This window comes from Cnephaeus nilssonii, assembly GCF_951640355.1.
Source record: "Cnephaeus nilssonii genome assembly, chromosome: 9".
In the NCBI taxonomy this organism is placed as follows: Eukaryota; Metazoa; Chordata; class Mammalia; order Chiroptera; family Vespertilionidae; genus Cnephaeus; species Cnephaeus nilssonii.
The window spans coordinates 29,334,660-29,356,636 of record NC_137080.1 but is presented as its reverse complement, the minus strand read 5'-3'; the positions used below and the strand labels follow the sequence as shown (position 1 = coordinate 29,356,636).

Here is a 21,977-nt window from a genome sequence, read left to right as displayed (position 1 = left end):
AAGTCTGCTACACAGATGAAAAACAAGAAAGGAACCAACGAAGTTCCTACCTTCCTTCCCTTCCCTAGCCATCTACAACAACTCCAAAAGTCTAAGGTAGGGAGCAGGTCTTGGTGTGTGGAGGGTGTGCTGTGATTGTGGAAAGGAAGAAAAAGTCGATACATCTCCAGTGGACAAACTATTAAGTGAGAGAGAATTTTACCTCCTCTGTTAGGATAATCGCCACTTGGTTTATGCTGAGCACGCACCTGGGGATGAAATTTTAGGGGAGAAGCTCGCAGACCTTATATAGAAATTGTAAAATAGAACCAAATGCAATTTCATGACTTTTAAGTAAGCGGCTAAATTCTGCTTCAGGCAAAATTATTAAAAATTTCCCACAGAGGATGAATGTAACGGGAGTATTATTAAAATAACTCATTAGATCTGGACCGATATCCTCAGATCAATAGGCTGGTGCATCAGTAAGGGCTCTGAGAGTCTGCATATAAACGTGACGAACCCTGTCTCTACTCCAACAGTCCCCTGGCAGTCACACCAAGTTCCCACCGCTGGCATTCGTGAAGAGACTGGTGGCCACATGTGGAATTCTGGACTCTCTTCCCACAGCAGAAATGAAACCTACAGGCTTTTACAATGGAAGGCAGGATGCTGGGAGGAGAATTTATGTCAATTAATCATAAAGAGTCCCCAAGGCACCCAGATTTATAACCTTGTCCTTCAGTTAAGAGGTGACTGTGACCATGCAGGCATCTGAGCTGGGACAGGAACAGTGAAAATGGATTAGAAATGATGAATGGACCCCAGGGACACTGAGGGGGAAGTAAGGAAACAGATGAACTACCTAGAAGTCACAGAGAACTCCAGAGCCTAAACTCTCTGGGGACGTGGTAGGATGTTGAGACGAGAAGACGACATGGAGGAAAGACTAGGGTGGCGTGAGCTCCAGGAGCTGGCAGGACTTGCCCGGGAAGGTGTTCAGCAGACAGTGAGAAATACGTGACTGGCAGGTGAGGACCAGAGGTGAACTCTTAGAGAAGGATTGCATTTAGGAGGCAGCAGGCTTCATGCAATAAAGAACCCTGGACTTCTTTTGTTCTCAGAATCATCACATCAAGGAAAGTATTTCGTTTATTTACTTGTTTTAAATTCAAGAGTGTGGGGGACACTGAAGCAGGTTTATGGGCTGAGGGGAAAGAGCCTGGAGGGAGGAGAGAGTGAAGATGCAAGAGAGAACAGACTAGCACATGAGGACTGAATTCCCCCAGGATAACACCAAGACCTGGGGTGGAGAAGGACAGCCTGGACATCTGGTGATGATGAGGAATGACCAGGAAGTCAGGAGGTGAGCCCAGCAACTCGATGTGAAGAGAAACTCAGCAGGACGGCTCGTACTTTAAATGAGAAGACACGCAGTACGGAAGCAAAATGGGCAGGAATGGCTCAAATGTCAAGGGCGAGACGTGAAGAACAGCACTCCAATACAGACAGTTACCAGGGAAGAACTACCAAGGAAAGGTGGGTCTCAGACAATATGAGGAAGAGGATCAAGGAGAAGTCCAAAAAAGATGAGGACATAGAAAAAAAATCTGCTTATTGCGAAATACAGTCATTTATTCATAATTCATTTCTAGAGCAACTCTTATAAACAAGATAATGCCCTGGGGCTACAATAGTGAGCAAAAAGGGATTGGATCTCTGCCCTGAGGAGGCTTACAGTCTATGAGGGAGGCTGACCATTACCATTCCAGCACCCACCCATTCCAATGTAGAAGTACGGCATGTCAGGAGCCCAGGGCATGTGGGTGACTGGAGGGGCTCACACTGTGACAGCTGAGCATTAGTTCTGGTGACAGGCAAGGCATTAAATAGTATCCAAGTTCTAAGGTCAAGTTCAGGGGAAAATTGTTGAGGGTTAGAGACAGTCTACTTTCCTAATGTTGCCTAAAAGGTGAAAATATCCTATCCAAATTAAGCAGGAAACCATTTAAAACTCATTAAAAAGCAAAGGACTAACATTCCTTAGTTTACACATCTAATGAGAGAGAGAGAGAGAGAGAGAGAGAGAGAGAGAGAGAGAGAGAGAGAGAAACAATTCCATTAGTTGCTTTCTAAAAACTAATTTTATAGTAATGATGCCTTTAGGGTTGATTTTGATTTTTTTTTCTCCACTATAGTCACTGAGGATATTCCATTTACAAGATGTTCTATTTTGGTTTCATTCTTTCCAATAACATGTGTGTGAAGCAAGCATTCCAGGGAACGAGCTGTACCAGCAGGACTTGGGTATAACACCGTGCGGAAAGCCTCGGAATCCAATTAGGCCACCAACAAGCCAAACAGCCTATTCCAAAATTCTTTTCTGATATAATTTTTATTAAGAGTTTCAACACTGGCCTGAAGGAATGTTGAATGCGGACTAGAATGAAGGAACAAAAGCCCATAGCTGAACTTCGGGAGGAGCTAGCTGCAGTACACCGACTTTTCCAGAAGCCATAAAGATCATTGCTGTTGTTATTGAGTTGGAGAATAAAAAGTGCCTCTTTGGGGAGCAAATATGAGAAGAAAAAGGAATAGTCTTCCCTTCTAGATCAGGAATCCCGTGAGGACAGGGACCAGAGGGTTTGGTGCTCCGTGGGTGGTGCCCCACCCTGTACCTAGGCCACAGAAGGTACTTAGTAAATATTTACAAAATGGATAACTAAATCATGGGCAAATGTTTGGCAATAATGTACAAGGCCTGGCCTAACTAGGCTATGGTTTATTTTAGCTTGAGATTTTTCACACAGAGGAAATTGTTTCCTACAGTGCCTTCCTGTAGAATTCCAAATATTTTGAAAGATAATATAACAAACACTAAAGTTTGAAACGGAGAAAATATCAAAGCCAGCAGGAAGGATGATTAACACTCCTAAGAATGGGACAGCCATTTTGGACAAATTTTCCAGGTGAACAAAGACTTCAATGCTGTTTATTATGTAATTTTAAAAAGACAATTAATCAAAGACAAGTAACTGAAAACCGGCTGAAATCGTTTATCTGTGAAATAATCTTTTAAGAACCTTCTATTTTCACACAGAGATGAATGGTGAAAATTAATTTTTTCACGAGCTACCCCTCCACACACATCACGCTGACATTTCCTTCTTCCTTCTCTAAACATTTCAAACACATTAGGCATCTCCGATTTTTCTTCAGTTCTCGTAAGGGAAGCAAAAAAAAAAAAAAAGAAAAAAGATGATGAACACTTACGTTTGCTCTATATTAAAACTCCCAGAGAAGAAAATGTTTTTGTTTTGTTTAATTCTTTAGCTTATTTGGCACTCTGGGAGCTCTGTGTATACTTAAAAAAAAAAAAAAGAATTAGTCATTTTAAGTACAAACACAGACCTTTCTGTGAGTACTATAGAGGAAAAACATTATCTTGGGGCTAGAAAGACTTGAATAAGCTCTTCCTCCACATCCTAGCTGGGAACCTTGGGCAAGTTATTCAACTTTCCCTCGTCCATAGAAGGGGATAATACAGTCAACCCCTTGGCTTGCTGCTAGGCTTAGCAGAGTTAACACACGGAAAGGGCCACGCTGCCTCAGCAATATTCAAGTAAGGTCAACTCCTCCCACTACTCTGGTTCCTCCTCCCCCACCCAAGCAAGGAGAAAGGGTGCCATGAAAAGGTTTTGAGGGGAATAAATGATAAAAGTGGATTCTTTGTGATCTGGAGCAACTGGGGCAATGAAGTTTTTTGGAAAGATATTTTCCGGGTCTTCTAGAGGTCGCCAGGATAACTGTCCCCCCCCCACCACCACCCCCGGCACCACCTCCCAACAGACTCCTGTACAGAGACACCTGCATTCTCCTTTGGTCTTGAGACATGGCTGGGAGGCACTGAGACCCACTAACATTCAAGGGAAATCACCATTATCCTGCCGCAGAAATGCCCTTGCCCAAGGAAAGAAACAAAGCAAGAAGGTGGACATCACCTACAAAAAAAGGGAGAGAGTAGCTAGAGCTGAACTTAACTCTATTTTCCACCAGCTGGGAAGTTGCATAATTTCTTATTATACTTTACCTGTTTTTAAAAAAAAACACTAAAAGAAACTCCACAAACAAACCATCATTTTAATTCAAAAGACTGGTTGCTTACTTACTAGTAGTTAATACAACATTTAGTGAATCATGTTGAAAATAGTTATGGAATTTTCTCCACTTAAGTTGGGCTAATAAGTTCTTGTTGCTTTTGTTTTTGTTGAAACTCCTGCACTATAAGCTGTGACGCTATAGCTGCCAAACACAGGAAGTTGCATTCACTCCTGTTTCCAAATACACCTAATGTCCAAATCTAAAGAGAGAAGAAAAGCTGTTTCATGATTCTGTTAACCTCAGAACCTCATATCCTTGGCAGTTCAGGTCACCTTTAAATGCAATAGAAATACCAAAGTCCTGAGGACGCTTCTGTACTGAGAATTGTCAGCCACTGGACTGGCCCAGACATCATTCTAAAGGATGCCTCTATTTATTTTGCACCCTTTCCGGTTCAACACCTAACAGGAACCTTGGGCTCTTTCTCTTTGCCCCTGGAACTGAGGTACCCAGCAATAAAAACAAGGTTGGCCTGGCAAGGCAAACTCACAAGGAATTAGTAGTTCAATCCTTATTGGTCATTTCCATTTATATAGCCAAGACTTCATGTTTAGGCTTTAGGATACTGAATTTTGAATTTGAAATATCAGGATCTTGGGATCCAGGCAAAGCATTCTCACTTGGAAGAACACAAATGTTCTGTGACTTTTAACCTTCCCTGGATTGAGTGTTCAGCAGATTCTAACCTGCAGAATGCTTTAAAGAATTAAAGTGACAGTCACCATTAATGGCTAAGTGTTCATGAACAACCCCAACACACACCCAATCATTATTTTGGATTCAGAACAGGGCCCCCAAAATTTGGGTCTTGCATGCAGCTTCTGGGACATGTTTGTTTGTTTGTTTGTTTTCATCTCAGCCATCTCTAGTCTAACTTTTGGAAATTTCTGGCCCCCAAAAGTCTTAAAACTTTAATCATTTCTAAGGTTACCGGAGACTTTTAAATTCTAAGGGAACATCTAGGAATGCTAGATTCTGATGCACCCAAGTCTGGTGTGCTTAAATGGCTTGAGAAACCTGTTCCACTTAAATTAAGGAATTTTGAACCTAAAGCAGGTGGGGGTGCTTTTGAAGCACTATCTTCATGTCTTGTGACAAGATGAACAAGTCCACCCACACTGTCCCTTCCAGTGAAGCGTTTCCTGAGAAACTTAAAGAGAGATCGGAAGCCATCATCGAAAGCCTGCTAGGTGTTTCGCAATGTGTATGGGATATAATACAGATGTATTTAGTCACACGTGAGTCTTCTTGGAATTACCAACCTGACTCAATGAGGCTGCTGCATTTCCTGGCAAGAACATTCTTGTTTTGGCTTTACTTTGACAGGTGTTTAAACACTATCTTTCTTTAGCATCCTTACTCATTTTCTTTCTTATTTTAGCAGCTCTTTGTGAAGAGACATGCCACTCTGCTGGAGAGCAAACACATCTAAGACAATGAAAGCATACAGAGTAAGAAAAATCAAACACAGAAAGAAAAATATAGATGGAGTGACATCTGGGAACAAAACATTTCTCTAAATGGAGTGCCTCTCATTCAGGGACCTCAAAGAAGACCTAAAACCAGCCAGGTGGCACACAGTTGCTGAACACACTGGGATTAGACTCTTGAAAGGCATTTTTTGGTCTTTCTCAGCATTAAGCAATTGATTTGGTGCTCCAACCACAAGATTATTATTTCTTGCACAACTATGGCAGAAATATCATGTTCACATAGAACATTTTCTAATTTTACCCCTTATACTCTTTATATCCTATGCTTCACTTCCTAAGTGGCACTGTCTGGTGACATTGGTTGATTCCCATCCAATCACCTTCGTTGCCTTCTCTTACTCAAGTCATAACTTCTAAACATGTGGCACTGTCGGAGGTGAGCAAGGAAGAGGTTGTAATCTATTTAAGAAATGGAATTGAAAGTCCGGCCAGTGTGGTTCAGTGGTTGAGCATCGACCCATGAATCAGGAGGCCATGGTTCGATTCCCGGTCAGGGCACATGCCCTAGTTGCAAGCTCGATCCCCAGTAGGGGGCATGCAGGAGGCAGCTGATTGATGATTTTCTCTCATCATTGATGCTTCAATCTCTCTCTGTGTCTCACTTTTCTCTCTGAAATCAATAAAAAACAAACTAAAAAAGAAAAAAAGAAATGGAATTGAGGACACCAGAAAAAAGACAATGGACCCAATGTGCTTATGGGCCACTATGAATGGGTCCTGGTCTGTAAACTTGTTTTAAGGACATGGACATGGGCCGAATTGTGTCCCCCAAAATTCATATGGTGATGTCTTAAGCCCCAAGTGCCTCAGAATGTGACTGTATTTGAATATAAGACCTTTAAAGCAGGGATGAGGGTAAAATGAGATCATATGGGTGGGCCCTAAGCCAATGTGACTGGCGTTCTTATCAGAAGAGAAAGTGCAGACATGGACAAGTGCACGTACAGAAGAAAGGCCATGTGAGGACACAGGGAGAAGGCGGCAATCTGCAGGCCCAGGACAGAGGGCTCGGAGAACCAATCCTGATCCTGGACTTCTGAGTCCTACGTTCCTGGACTCCAGACTGTGAGAACATAAGTGTCTGTTGTTTGTGGTACCCAGCCTGCGGTACTCTGCTGTGGTAAGCTAGTACTAGCAAGCTGATATAGACATCTACTGCTGTCTGTAAAGCTATTGATTCACCCATTGAAGGGAGAGTGAAAAGGTCACAGGCTTTCAACCTCAACACTACCCCACGCGCCTAAGAGAGGGGAAAAGAAAGGTTCTTTAAAAGCTTCTGCTGTGATTACTTTATAATGGCTTTATAAAAAAAACCGTCGTTTGAAAAATGAGTATATGTGTTTTCTGACATACTGTGGTTGGATAAGTAAAGGGGATTGGTTTTTACAGAATGCAGTTCTAGATTCTTTTTTAAAATCTCCAGTTTGGTTTTATTCTTTTTATGTTTTCTTGAATAAGTCGGCAGCCAAGGACTTTCCAAGCGCCAGAGCGCCAGTTGCGCACATATGTGTACAATTCTGCTGTAGGAGGCTTTAGGAAAATGGAACATTGCTCAGCTAGGCCCACAGAAACATTCGACATGAGCTTAGTGAATTCATTTTGGCTTATTCCAAATTTCCATCCTCAGGCAGCTCCTCCAGAGACAGCTGGGCGGGTCCAACAAGTAAACTTCACAGATAGAGAAGAACGTTTAAAAAGAGCAAAACCCCTTCCAAGAGAGGAAACGGACAGTAGCAACCTGAATCAACCTCCCAGGTGGAGGGCTACCCAGGTTGTCAGAAACATTCTCATCTAGAAGGAAGGTCCCAGGCGAGGCTCAGCAGGCCCCTCCGAACACCCTGGGCAAACAGTGGCCTTCCGTGGGGACGGGGAGGCTGAGAAACCCTCAGAAAAACCTTTGAAGAGACCCCCGTCAGACTGACTGGTATGTACCTCAGCCTGGGCTGTGTATGCAAAAAAGGCACAACATTCAAAGGAAAGAGCCTGAAGTACAAAGGAGGCGAAAATAAAAAGCCACATACTGTCCAAAAAGGAACCTATGAAAAGAATTTTTAAATAAATGATTGCTTCCTTTTGGAGTTTTCAGAATTTGCTACCCACATTTCTACAAGAGAAAAAAAGGGCTCGGCCTCCCTTTTAGAAATTTATTTTACAAATATCTTTCTTGCGGTCCCTGCCACTCATGATGAAACACCTGTGTTCATGGAACACCCTGTTCTTTGACTTAGGTTCCTCCTTAATTATCATGCTGCTGCCTCAGATGAGGTTCAGAGGGGGTCTCCCCAAAAAGGCAACAGAGTAGAAATTCTGAGCCCTTTCCTTAAACAGTAATTGCCATTCTGCTGATAACCCCTTTCTCTGCAGATGTGATTGTGCTCGGCTCAGACCTGGCTATTGTGGGAAATAAATTATTTTGCAGCTTATAAGAGTAACAAAATGTATGTAGGAGCAAAAACATTTCTGACAATGAGACTGTGCCAAACTTGTACTTGACAATGGAAATACCTGCTCAGGAACAGGGCATGGTAATGACCAAATTCATCAAGGCACTCAATACAGAATATCTGTGTTTTAAATTGGACATTTTGTTCATTTCTACCTCAAGTCAACAGAAGATACACATTGTTAGTGAGGAGAATTTTCATCAGAAGCCACCTTTTAAAAACTGCTAATCTCCAGCAGATGCTTCTCACCTTGAGAATCTTCTGGAATGCTTACTAAAAACCCAGATTCTGAGACCCCTCTCCAACTGACTGTTTTTGCTGGTCTAGAAGATGGAGCCCAGAGATGAGCATTTTTACCAAGCATCCAGGTGGTTCTCACAATTGACAAGTCTGTGAAACACCCATGTTCAGTATGTGATACCCTAGGGTTCCTTCAGGGCCAGTATCTTATGAGGACGATGTGCCCTTAAAATAAAATGCAAAAAAATAAAGGAAAAGTGTAATTATTCCATACCAGTGATTTTCAACCCTTCTCGTCTAACGGCACACATAAGGTAATTACTAAAATTCCGTGGCACACCAAAAATATATTATAACATCTGACCAAAAAATAGGCACTTTTTTTAATAAGAGGAAGTTTATTTAGAAAGTCACAGAGGTAGTAACAGTGAGCTGTAGAAGAAATGGGCTCAGAAAACAAGTTACAGAGGCAAAAGAGGGGCCGTGGAGCTTAGGAGGGGGAAAGGCAAAGATAATGCCTAGAAAGAAGGAGCGGGGCCTAGGAAAGCCTCAGGGTTGCTCCAGAGAAGGAGGGATGCCAACAGGGATAATTTTGATTCATTCACACTGGATGGCTATTGTGTTGGCAGTTGTCATTTTTTTATTTGAAATCTAAGGGAAAAGAGGTCAGTGCTCTGACTGAATAGTCAAGTATTGCATGTTTTAAAAATTCCTGCACACCAGTTGAAAATCATTGTTCTACACAGATTTTCAATGCAAGTCTTTTAAAAAATGTTAGCATACTATTATCACCATAATCATATTTAATCTATTCAGCAATAAAACTTTTAAACTTTCATAAACAATTTTTAGATCATAACAACAAAAGCAGGTCACAGTTGAGTTGTAGGACAATCACCCAAGAAGTCTTTTAAAATTAATTAAAAGGTATTTGCTGAAGTGAAAAAAAAAATAGTCTTTTATATAAAGGGAAAATGTTAATCGTAATTAAAAGTGGTGGTGGGTGTTTGTGCCACCATATGGCCCAGCCAAGTTATGAACCAAGCAAGGAGCCAGATAAAGACATTTTCTAATACAAAGTCTCAAAAAAACAAGGTAAAACAAAAAATAGGCCCCATGAGCTTTTCTGAAGAAGCTACTTGTGTGTCAAAATAAGGAAATAGACCACTAAAAAATACAACATGGGAAGAGATCCTAGGGCGACACTGGGCAGTAGGTTTAGAGGAAATCCAGTCCAAATTAGAATAGGGAAAAAAGTATGGATAAACTTCAAGACGAATTAGAAACAATAACAAAACTGTCTGAACATATTGCGATCTATGTAACTGGGGAAAGGTTTGAGGAATCTATATATATAAAACCCTAATATGCAAATAGACTGGACAGTGGAACATCCGAACAGCTGGTCGCTATGACATGCCCTGACCACCAGGGAGTGCACATGGAACATGGCGGGCAATGGCCACTGCGGGATGGTGGAGCAGGTGAGTGGGGGTGCCAGACTAAGGCGAGGTGCTGGTCGCTGTCATCGGGGTGAGCCTCTGGTGGTTACTGAAAATTCTTTGCTTCTGCGTGCCGCAGTCCCACCCCGTGTGCGCACCCAATGCTGGCGCCGGCCTTGCTCACACCTGCTGCCGGTGCCAGAGCCACTGCTCACACCCGCTACTGGTGCTGGCAGTGGATGCAAGAGGTGGCTGCTGGCTCCGATCACCCCTGAAGGCTTCTCCACCTCCTTCTGCTCCTGAGGGGCGATTGGGGCAGCAGCCGCGGCTCGCACCCCCTGACAGCACTGGCCCCACTCACACTCACTGCTAGCACGGGCCCCATCGCTCCACACCGTCAGTGGGTGCGAGCGGGGCCGGCGCTGTCAGCATGTAGGAGCAGCAGCGGTGGGAGTGGGGCTGCCAGCAGACAGGGAACCAAGGGAGCCGTGGCAGGAGGGGCTGGGCAGGGGCATGGAGGATGGGTTGAGACCCACCCCTGTGCCCACCACAGCCTCTAGGCCCACAGTTCCTTTCAAGGTGCATGAATTTGTACACTGGGCCCCTAGCAGTATATAGGAGCCTTAGCAAGCAAACAAAATCACGAGTAGGGGGAAAGCAAAAGCTATGCAGGAAGAAAAAGGAATCACGGTCTGCATGGGCTTAGCTGTTGTTAGCTTTTATGTAATTACATGGAATACCCATGTAATCAAAAGCGCACTATAAGCCTGTGGGGAACATGAGAACATGGGAGGGTGGGAAATGTGTGACTGGGGCCAGAGGAAATATGAAAAGGGGAGATATAGCTTTGATTTCCATACTCTGAAGTCAGTAAGAACGTGTCAGCCAAACAATCAATAATTAGCAAGGTAAGCATGCTAGTCAGAGACTGGAGATGCATACTGAAGAATCAGTTTAAACAACTCTATGATTCCTGGGCGCCTCTTAACTTTCCATTCAGTTCATACCAGTCTACTAATATTCGACCTGGCCAAACAGAACTATTCATTTATTCAACTAACAGTTTTCGCATCAGGAAAATATCTAGGAATAAGATGTATGGGGGAAAGACTGCTAACCTCCTTTAGTTCCTGGAGCTTAAGCTCTGGAGAAGGGAGACAATGAGCAAATAAACACAAACAAGATAATCTGAGTGGTAGGGAATGAAGGAAGAGATAACTGTGGCTGGGGGTGGGCAGACTTTCTGGAGAGGGGTGGGCAGCCAAGGTCTCTCTGAAGGGGGTATTGCTGGAGCTGGCTTTCTAAAGAGGCAGAGAAAGCGTGTTCTCAATGTCCTGCCAAGGTCATAGGCAAGAAGGAGCTACACTTGTCTGATGATTGAAAAAGAGTGAAGTTGTGCACGGGGTTGAGGCAGGGGAGGGGGTAAAGTGATGGGAAACAAAGTCGGAAATGTAGGCAGGGATCAGGGATCACAGAGGATCATGTATGGCCTTGAGGGCCATAGTGTAAAATCTGGATTTCATTCTAAGTGCAACGGGAAGACACAGGAAGGTTTTGAGTAAGGAACATTCATGGGGGGAAAAAAATCACTTGAGCTGTTGTATGGAAAATGAATTGCAGAAGGTTGAGAACAGAAGCAAGAGACCAGCTCGAGTCCACCACCTGACCAAGGCTTAGATGGTGGCAGCAGAAACAGAGAGAATGAGATACTTTTGGGAGAAAAATAGACAAGACATGCTGGTGGATCAATATGAAGGGGACAGGGAAACCCAGATGACTCCTAGATTTCGGGCCAGAACGAGTGAATGGTTGGAGGTACCATTTGGTGAAAAGTAGGAGGTCAAGCAAAGGACAGCTTTGGAGGAGAAAATCAGTCTTCTATTTAGACCTTAACCTAGGAGCCACCCATTAAGGACTAAGCAGACCTGCCAAATTGGCAGTTGCATATTTGAACCTGGAGATCAAGGAGATGGCAGAGATGCAGAAACAAATTTGGGCGTCACCCTCCCCCCGTTTCTCCAGCCATCTCCCAGATCAGTCACTCATTTCATCAGGTTGGATTGTTGCTGTCTGCCTCTTGGTTTTGCTTTCAGTCTCCCCAACAAAATCAATACTGCATGCAAAGCTCTAATCGTTTCTCTCACTTGATAAAAAACCTTCAGTGGTTCCTACCACCTGTGGATTACAGTCTTGCCTTCCACCCCTCCCCATCTCAGAGCCTGAATTCTTGTCTCCCTTAGACACTTCTCAGCCTCCCTGGTTTGTCCCCTCAGTTCTCTAGGGATCCCTTCCCTCGCACCCTCATTTCAGCACATCTCTAGTGAGTGCCTTCTAGGCTCAGACCCTTGTGGGCAGGTCTGTGTATGGTTTACCTGTGGATCGTTCCCCATGGCCTGCACAGCTACCTCACACGTAATTACTTTAGTTCAGGAAGTGTTTGTTGGAAGAAGGTGCCCCTCTTTTTTCTTCTTAATATCCCCTAAAAAATGAGAGGATGTGAGGCATATCCCCACCAAGCACACACCAGCACAGCTTTCCAGAATATTCTTAAACAAAATACCACTTCCATCCATCATCAGCCAAAATTTCCTTAGTGTTAAGGGTTGGAGTGTTATACTTGCCAGAAGGTTTATATGAATAAAAATATCCAGTCCCATGAAATGAAAATAAATGGAGGGGTAGTTTATAAGTATAAAGGATAATGGTTACACCAAACTTTTAAAAGGAACGTTATTTGTCCATCCATTCCCTTCTGGGGAACAAAACCTTTTGTTTTTGTTTTCTGTTCCCCTGCTTCAAATGGGATCCCAAGGGGGAGCTGGACCAAGTAGTGTTTATTTTCTGAAGACTATTTCTACCTCTACATCACTTCTACATAAGCTGAGTCCCCACTAAACATGACTCTTTACTCCCAAGAGTAGAGACTCACAGTTAGCCTGTTAACACTCAAGTCCCTGAAGATAAGAGAACATTTGGGAACTTTCCCTCTATCCAAATTAAAGAGGCTTAATTAGAGGCTCAAGGATCCAGGATTTTAATCTCCTTCCCCGACTGCACTGAGTAGGCGACAGGTGAAGTCTGACTCACCCATTGGCTGGTATCCTTTCAGACTGCTGAAGATAACATAAATCGAAGCTGAAACTATTTGGGATATTACTCCTTGACCAGACCTATTGAGCTATGGACCAAAGAGAAGTCACTGAAGTTCAAATGTTTGCTCATTTTCTTTCTCTCCAAGTGAGTGATATTCACTTTATGATTAAACAGACAAAGATGAAAATTAAACCTAAAAAGCAGATGGCTATATTAGGACCTATATTTTTGTTTTCATGATGGAATTCGCAAGAAAAAAAAGAAATTGGTTGAAAATAGCCATTTGAACTGAGTCCGAGTCCATGACAGCTGGAGAAAAGCTAATATAGTTGCAGGTCAGCTCATGGCATTAATTCCAGTGGGTCCAGGTGGACACTGGATACGGAGCCTTGGCTTTGACCATGTCCAAAGCTGGGGAAAGCCATCACCATCACACTACCTCCACCTACATGAATTTCCCTCCTCTCTCTGTCTTTATGCACATATTATTTGAAACTCAATGCTTCACATTTTTATGCTATTCATTATGAAAATCACTTTTCAAAAAATTTAATTTTAAAGGGCTTATTCTATTATATGATTATATCCCAATTAATTTTAAATCCCTTGTTGTTTGACTATTAGTTATTTCCAATTTGATAAACACTGCTCCAGTAAGCAATTATTTCCTCCACAATATGCTTCTGGAAGTGAAATCTGCTGGGTCACAGTGCATGCACAGTTTAAGGTTTTGTGTGTTTTTTTAAATATATTTTTATTGATTTCAGAGAGGAAGGGAGAGGGAAAGAGATAGGAACATCAATGATGAGAGAGAATCATTGATCAGCTACCTCCTGCATGCCCCATACTGAGGATTGAGCCCGCAAACTGGACATGTGTCTTGACCAGGAATCGAATCGTGACCTCCTGGTTCATAGGCCTATGCTCAGCCACTGAGCCACGCCGTCTGGGCAAGGTTTTAATATATATTACCAAGCTGCTCTCCTGAATAGCTGTACCAGTTTAAACTACAACAAGACAACCATCTCCTGGCAATCATTCCTTTCATCTTTGATACATTCATAGGTGATCGATGGCATCCTTCTCCCCCACCCCCATTTAATTGCTTAAACTTTATTTCGTACACCAATTGGCCCCTTATGTTTCTTCTTTGGTGAAGTAATATGGGCAAGTAACAACTCCTTTGCTTTAGTTTTCCTCATCTGTAAATGGGGATATTAATTATCCTCCGGAATGCAGTGTTGTTGAGAGAGTGAAGAGAAAGGAATTCTCATACACAGATACAGCCTCCATGAGAGTAATATACATCTACCAAAATAAAATACACAAATCTTTGCCCCAGCAATTCCACTGCTAGGATTTTACTGATACATGTCATTCAAGATGTTTAGATAAGGGTGTTCATTCAGCATTGTTCATAATAGCACACACACACAAAGAACCCAAAAACAATATAAAAATACAAACAAAATATAAAAACATGAGTTATTTTAAAGGAAATTACGATATATCCATTTATAATATTGTTTGTTTATAAGATTAAAAAGATAAATATAGATTTATGTTGAAGTTATATCACTTGAAAAACTCAAAGTCTTGCGTGGAAAGTATATGTCTTGCTTGTGTTTTGACAAAGATACATACATAAATGAAAACAAACTGGAATGAAAAAAAGTTGTATGTGCTGGGTTATAATTGGAAAAAAACTGGAAGTCTAGGAGGGAGTAAAACTCATTTTTATCCCAAACCATCTTGTAAAGTTTGACTTTTGACCATGTGCATGTTACTTTCAATAAGGAAAATAAACTGTCCATTTTTGTCTTTATGATTTCTTCTTATACAGGGTTTATAAGAAAATTTCCTGAACGTGATAAATATAAGGTCCCAACCAAAATATGGAAACCAAAAAACACAGATAGATAAAGGTTCTATCATGGTCCAGATGTAATCCTGCATATTTTATTCACTTGTGTTCCCTTGTCTCCTAGAAGAGTGATTTTGTCGGTGTTTTCAACTTAAGGACTGAGGCTAAGCAGTCGAGAGCTGGCCTGCGGCACAGTGGGGGTGGGGTGGGGTTGAAGAAGACTGGAAGAAATGGTTACTAGATTCAGACACCACCCTTCAGACAACAGAGCCAGAGTAACATGCAATTCTTGAAGTAAAAATGAATAAAAATAATACATAGCTTTCATTCATACTAGTACAGTCATTGGCTTTAAGTAGTCAAGCTGTTCATTGAGAATATTTGTCGAGTCATTCATATACTCAACAAACATTTATTGTGTCCAATCTACTATGCCCTGTTCTTGGCAATGGGAATGCTGGAAGACTCATCTCTTCTAGAGCATGAGACCAGAGGATACAGAAACCACACTATTTGGGAGCATAACTATTTAGCCTGTACTTAAAAATAACAGGTCCAGGCCTTAATAAGATACTAGCAAACGAAATCCAGCAAAATATTAGAAGTATTATATACCATCCCCAGGTAGGCTTTATCCCAAGAATGCAGGGTTAGTTTAACATCCGAAAATCAAGTAATGTAATATGCTATATTAATAGAATAAAGAACAAAAACCATTTGATCATCTCAATAGAGGCACAAAAAAAAAAAGAGCCTTTGACAAAATTCAATACACTTTCATTATAAAGACACTCACAAACTAGGAATAGAAGGGAACTTTTCAAAGGGCATCTATGAAAAGAACCACGGCTAATATGGCATTTTATGGTAAAAGATTGACAGCTTTCTCCCTTAGATCAGGAACAAGACAAGTGATTTTAATTAGGTAATTTGCCTTCCTATTATTGAGTTATAAGAGTTATTTGTAAAATGGATACAAGTCCCTTATCAGATATATGATTTGCAAATATTTTCTCTCATTCCCTGGGTTGTGATTTTACTTTCTTGATAATATGGCTTGCAACTCAGTTTTAAATTTTTTATTGTGTTCAATTTGTCTATATTTTTTCTTTTATTTGTATCTGTTGGTGTCATATCTAAGAAACCATTGCTTAACCAACATCAAGATTTATAGCTATGTTTTCTTATAAGTTTTATAGTTTTAACTCTTATATGTTGGTCTCAGATATATTTTAAGTTAATTTTTATGTATGGTGTGATGTAGGTTTCCAATTTCATTCTTTTGCATGTGGTTATCCAGTTGTCCAGCACCATTTGTTGAAAAGACGATTCTTTTTTTTATTGAATTGTGTTGGCACCCTTGTCAAGTATCAATTGACCGTATATGTAAGGGTTTATTTCTGAACTCCAATTCTATCCTATTGACCAAATGTCTATTAGGAGGCCACACTGTCTAGATTACTGTAGTTTTATAGTAAGTTTTGAAACAGAAAAGTTTAAGTTTTCTAACATTGTTCTTCTTTTCCAAGATTCTTTTGGCTATTCTGGCTTTCTTGCATTTCCATATGAATTTTACAATCAATCAGATTTTTAATTTCTGCAAAAAAGCCAACCTGGGACTTTGATAAGGATTGTATTGAACTTGTAGATCAATTTGAGTAATATTGCTATCTGAACAATATGAAGACTTTCAACCCATAAATATGGATGCCTTCCCATTTATTTAGATTTTCTTTCCACAATATAGTTTTCAGTGTATAAGTCTTACTCTTCCTTTGTTAAATTTATCCCTAAGGATTTTATTGATTTTGATGCTATTATAAATGAAATTGTGTGCTTATTTCATTTTCAGAATTGCTAGTTTATAGATATACAAAAATTGTAGCCTGGATCCATGCTGAACTGGTTTTTTGGTGTGTGTGTGTGTTTTGTTTTTTGTTTTTTTTTATCTTAATATACCGTATTTTCCGGCGTATAAGACGACTTTTTAACCCAGGAAAATCTTCTATATGCCCAGTCGTCTTATACGCCGGAAAATACGGTATTTTTTAGTGGACTCCCATAAACAAGATAATACCACATACAAGGTCATGTGCAAGGAGAGATAATTTTATTTCCACCTTTCCCATCTGAATGCCTTTTATTTCTTTATTTTTTTTGTCTAATTGCTCTCACATATACAGTATAATGTTAAGTAGAACTGGCAAAAGTGAACATTCTTTAAAAAAATAGAAATTAACTGCATGTTTTCAGAAATAATTATTAATGGTCTTCCTAGATCCCGGAGAAACAGATGCGGCCTTAAGCTGAAAGGTTCAAAAAAGCCTGAAGTCAAGAGAGTGAACAGCAAGCCACCTTATAGCCTACAGTGATGATTCTTACACAAGCCCACATCCAGTAACAAGTGCTAACCACTGGACTCTGTGACACTGATTCCTTAGACTCAAACAGATTGCCCCCCACTCAGTGTTTAGGATGAGAATCATCTTCACCACTATGACCCCTAGCAGTGACTCTAGGCTTAGACAGCTAGTAGATGGCTGAGCACAAGCAGAAGAAGGATCTTCACACCTTGTGTAAAGCCACAGTTAAACAGCTAACAGGGAGTGAACAAAATACTTGGAAGAGCAGAAGGTATGACACTCTCAGACTCAGAGAAGAATACCAACATGAATATAAAACTTAGATATGACATCCAAATGTTCTTTTGTTGTTGTTGGTTTTATATTTTCATTTAGAATCTGATGGTAAAACTTCGGGGAAATGGAGTAATAGTAATAGACCCAGAGAACCCAAGTAGATTTCATGTGAAAATTACTCCACTCCTCAATACTAAAACTTGTTGTAGCTACTATCATCTCTTAACCAACCAAACAAAACTAGAGGGTTGTCTGGATTGGTCTCTTCACTACAAACTTTTAAAATATATTTTTATTGATAACAGAGAAGAAGGTAGAGGGAGAGAGAGATAGAAACATCAATGGTGAGAGAGAATCATTGATCGGCTGCCTCCTGCACGCCCCCACTGGGGACCGAGTCTGAAACCTGGGCATTTGCCCTTGACCAGGATGGAACCAGAGATCCTTCAGTCCACAGGCCGATGCTCTATCCACTGAGCCAAACAGGCTAGGAGCATACAAACTTTTAGACAACTAAACCGACGCCCTGCAATTTAAGTATAACCAAAGCATCCGATATGTCTCTGAAATATCTTTTATGGTCAAGAATGACTTTTTGTCTAAATTACTTTTATCTAAATAAATTGTATAATCTCTTGACATGACTAGTCATTTAATTAGGAATTATAGCAATCTGGTTTTGTGTTTTTTTGTGTGTGTGTGTGTTTTTCTGTACTAGGTAAGAGCTAGGACAGTCACATTTTAGGATCCTGCTCTGCTTCTTACACATCACTTAAGGAATATTTCCTGATTTTTGTTAACACAAAATTCACTCTTCTAATAAGAACCCCCACGAATATGAAGTCTCTCGTGTTCTGGAGCGCTGCCCGACCTTGTCATTAACAGTAAGGGAAGGTGTGATGGTTGGGGATTCTGGTTTCTCTCCTTTGCAGAGGGTTCCTTCCCTTAGGGCACTAACATAAGCCTCAGCAGAGCAGAGCTCCTGATATTTCAGGGAGGGAAGCTCTGCAGAAGAATAAACAAACCCATGTGGGGAGAGTCTGGGATGATAGAACTCTCTATCTAGTTAGAGACATCCTGGAGCTGATTAAAAAAAACACAAAAACCTTCATCTGTGCCCTGTCATTTCCTTTCAGTAACATCCTGTTGACATTTACACAATTTCAAAAGTGTATCTAATAGATGAAGGAATAATGTAAATGGCTCCTTTGAAGTATTTTTTCATTGTCAATGGAGAATTACCAGAATAGTACCTTTTACATTTATTCTCCCATCACAAGTAACACCACCAAAAAAGTTACTCATCCCTACACTCCTGGAGAAATGGCAGAGGAACCTGCCTTCCCTTTTTTTGTTTTGTTTAAGAAAATGAAAAAAAGTAAAAAAGAAAGGAACAGGGCATTATAACTCAGAAACTTACACACGTTTCCATAAAACGAACTTCAGCCCTTAATAGCTGAGTTCATGAGATACGTTCCCAAATGTTATAGCTGATGTGTCTACCATCAACAACCCAAGAACCACTGGACACAATTAAGCAACTTTTTGTAGTTAGTTACTAAGTATTCAGCGTTCTGCCAGGATAAGAGAAAGAAGGGAATCAGCACTTCTTGTGCTCCGAAAAACAAACCATAAATCAGTTGAAAGGCTTGAAAGAATTCCGCTCTGGTCTGTTCAGAAGCCAAGCGTAAATACAGAAAAACCGGTTGGCACGTTTATCTTACTAAGTTTCGCGTTTTAAAAACACAGTACTACGCAGATGGTGTTTCTCGGAAATTTCAGGCTCAGAAGTAATTCAGATAATGGCCAAAGAGAGGCATCTCCTGCAGAAAATGGAGCCTGTGCCTTTAAGGTCCGGTCGGCTGGATCCCAAAAGGCATTCCACTTTTCCACGACAAAGAGTTCGGGGGAGCGCTACCTCTCGGGTTTCTCCCAGGGACTTGGCGGGATCGGGCAGGGCAGGGCCAGTGGAGGGGCCCCCCGACCGTCCCCGCCGCCCCGAGCCCGCCCAGCGCCGCCGGCGCCGCGGGAGCGCATCGCGTGCGCCCCGGACTCACCGCTGCTGGGCTGCGGGGACAGCGTGGAGACCGAGGTCTGGCCCATGTCTAGGGTCGCAGGGCCAGGTCCGGCGATCACGCGGCTCTTCTGGTCCTTCGATCATGGGTCCGCGCGCAGACAGATTCCCGAGCGCTCATTTCCCGGCCGGCGCGGAGCTGCCCGCCGCGTCCCTCACCTTCTCCCCCACGCGGGTCTCGCAGCCCGGCCGGCCGCAGCCGGCGCGGCGGATCCTGCCCAGCGGATGCCTGTCATTCCTCTATGCAGATTAGCCGGGGTCAGGGGTTACGGAGGAGGAGTGAGGGGGAGAGGGGGAGAGGGAGGAGGGGAGGGGAAAGTGGGGGGCGAAGGAGTGGGGAGGGGAGAGGCGCGGGCTGTCCAGCCGCGCCCACCGGGTCTGTGATACCAGCACATCCCCCGCCCCCCCATGGTGGTAGAGAGTTCAGGCGACTCCCTTTTAAATGAAAAGGTTCAATGTCAAATGATCCTTAAGGACTGGAAGAAAAGGAATTACAGTATTTAGTCACGGTACTTAAGAAAATGTGTTTCTTTCAAGTTAGTTCCTTCCTCACATTGTGTTTGCAGTGTTGCAGCACTGTTAGATGTCTGTTTTGCGTGCATTTTTTTCTTGTTTTAAAAATTATCTTCCTTTCAACAAATAGAATTAAAAAACACACACATGAGTGGCCCCAGTCGGGTTGGACAATAAAGCTGAATGACAGATCTATGTGTGAGAGCAATAAAATACACACGTTGCTTGCTCTCTACCACCTAAAGCCGAGGATGCCCACCTCTCCTGTGAGGACTACCAGACCATGTGGTAAGGTGTTTAAAATTACAAAAGGTGAAAACAACAGTAACTTATTTTAGAAGCTCACACTGCCTAAAAGTTGAATTAAATTCCACTACAATATTCTATTAAATCTCAGTCTTCTTCAAAATATGAATATAAGTACTCTTGGTATTTACAATTGATGGTTAGTATAATCAGTAATCTAGGCCATATATACAGGGTGGGTAAAAGAAGGTTTAGAGTCGTTGGGTACAGAAAGAGAGCTTATTCTTATACTTACTAATTATTGTATTATTTTCTGTACGAACAACGGTAAACCTGCTTTTGCCCCACCTTGTATTACCTAGTGAGGTAGAGCACACTGAATAATAGCTGATGTACCACCATAATCCACTGAAACCCAGGAGAGTGCTAGGTGCTTAAAAAATCCTCTAAAACCTAAGAAATCCATAACTTGTAAAAATTCAATTTAAAAAACAATAATATTTTCATATAAAAGGTAACTGATAAATTTCAACACCAACACAGATGTTCATCACAGAAAATGATAAAGAAAATTATTCTAACTAAAGCAAAACATGTAAGGTGGAAACTGGGGTCCTTATAAAAGCATGATAAAATTAAGAATGATTAAATATCAGGTTAAATGCAAAAGATTAGATTTATCATTTTGAATTTCCCTCCTAATTAGTTTATGAACCATAGATATGTGTACATATGTATATTTATATGTAGGTATATGGCATTAGCCTGAATGGTGGTTGCATAAATGTGTTCACTTTAGGAAAACCCATTGAGCTGTTCTATGATTTGTGCACTTTTGAGAGGGACATATTTCATTAAGCAGTAAAAAATAAATAAATAAAGTGCAATATATTTAGGTCACTTGCGACAGCTTTAACTTTCTAGGTTTTCCTAAAGATTCAACTTAAAACTCTTAAAAAGCTACAAAGTATATATATTAAATAAAGTAATCTATTATTTAATACTTAAAACATGAAAGTCTTTTTTCCCTAAAGTTTGTGTTGTTTTATTTTTTGAAATATATTTGCTGTTTGTTTCATTATAGTTGCCCTAATTTTAAACACCCAAATAGCCCACCCTGCATCATGGGAAAGATTTTTTTTTTCCCTAGAATCAATGATCTACTTCCCTTTGCCAAGTTCACTCTTTTCTTTTTAAATTCTTTATTGTTTAACGTATTACATGAGTCTCCTTTTTCCCCCATTGACCTCTCCCTGGCTGCTCCCACCCCCCAGCACATGCCCTCACCCCCCTACTGTCTGTGTCCATTGGTTATGCTCATATGCATGCATACAAGTCCTTTGGTTGATCTCTTACTCCCCGTCCCCCTGCCAAATTCACTCTTAAGAAACCCTGATTTTTTTCAAAAGAAATTAAGGATTAAGTAAGATGTGAGTTCTAATTAGGATATTGAAATTAATCCTAACTAAATTTCCTTAAAAGTGCAAAACTGTTGTGTTTGGGAACACATCCCAGCTGAGAGGGTTTAGCAATAAAAGTAAACAATTCTAATGATTTTTCCATTTCTTTGCTTTAAGTTGCCTTAAAACTACAACAACAAAAAGCCCAGGTTAAGTGTTTGCTCAGCCTAAATTGAGAGGAGGGACCCTCTCAGTCTTCCTTCCATTGATAGACCTTAGTTAATAACGGAGGTCATTGATTAGAGGAAATACACATTAGATGTTACACATTAAAATACCCACATGTAATGATTTTTAAAAATTGACAAAAGTTAAACTTGGAGGTACAA

General features: G+C 41.2%; 1 protein-coding gene across 7 annotated transcripts in view; it reads right to left on the bottom strand.

The window, feature by feature from the left end:
• PHACTR2 (phosphatase and actin regulator 2) overlaps positions 1-21,977 on the bottom strand; it is a 220,779-nt gene that overhangs the window by 87,360 nt on the left and 111,442 nt on the right. The window contains exon 1 of one of the 7 annotated variants that reach the window (XM_079780935.1): positions 19,413-19,701. The exons of 4 other annotated variants lie outside the window; for them this stretch is intronic. In XM_079780935.1, coding sequence (XP_079637061.1) covers positions 19,413-19,458 — 46 coding nt within the window. In that variant the 5' untranslated portion in view covers positions 19,459-19,701. Of the gene's footprint in view, positions 1-19,412; positions 19,702-21,977 lie in introns of those variants that run through there. 2 more of the 7 variants (XM_079780936.1, XM_079780939.1) reach the window with 2 other exon arrangements.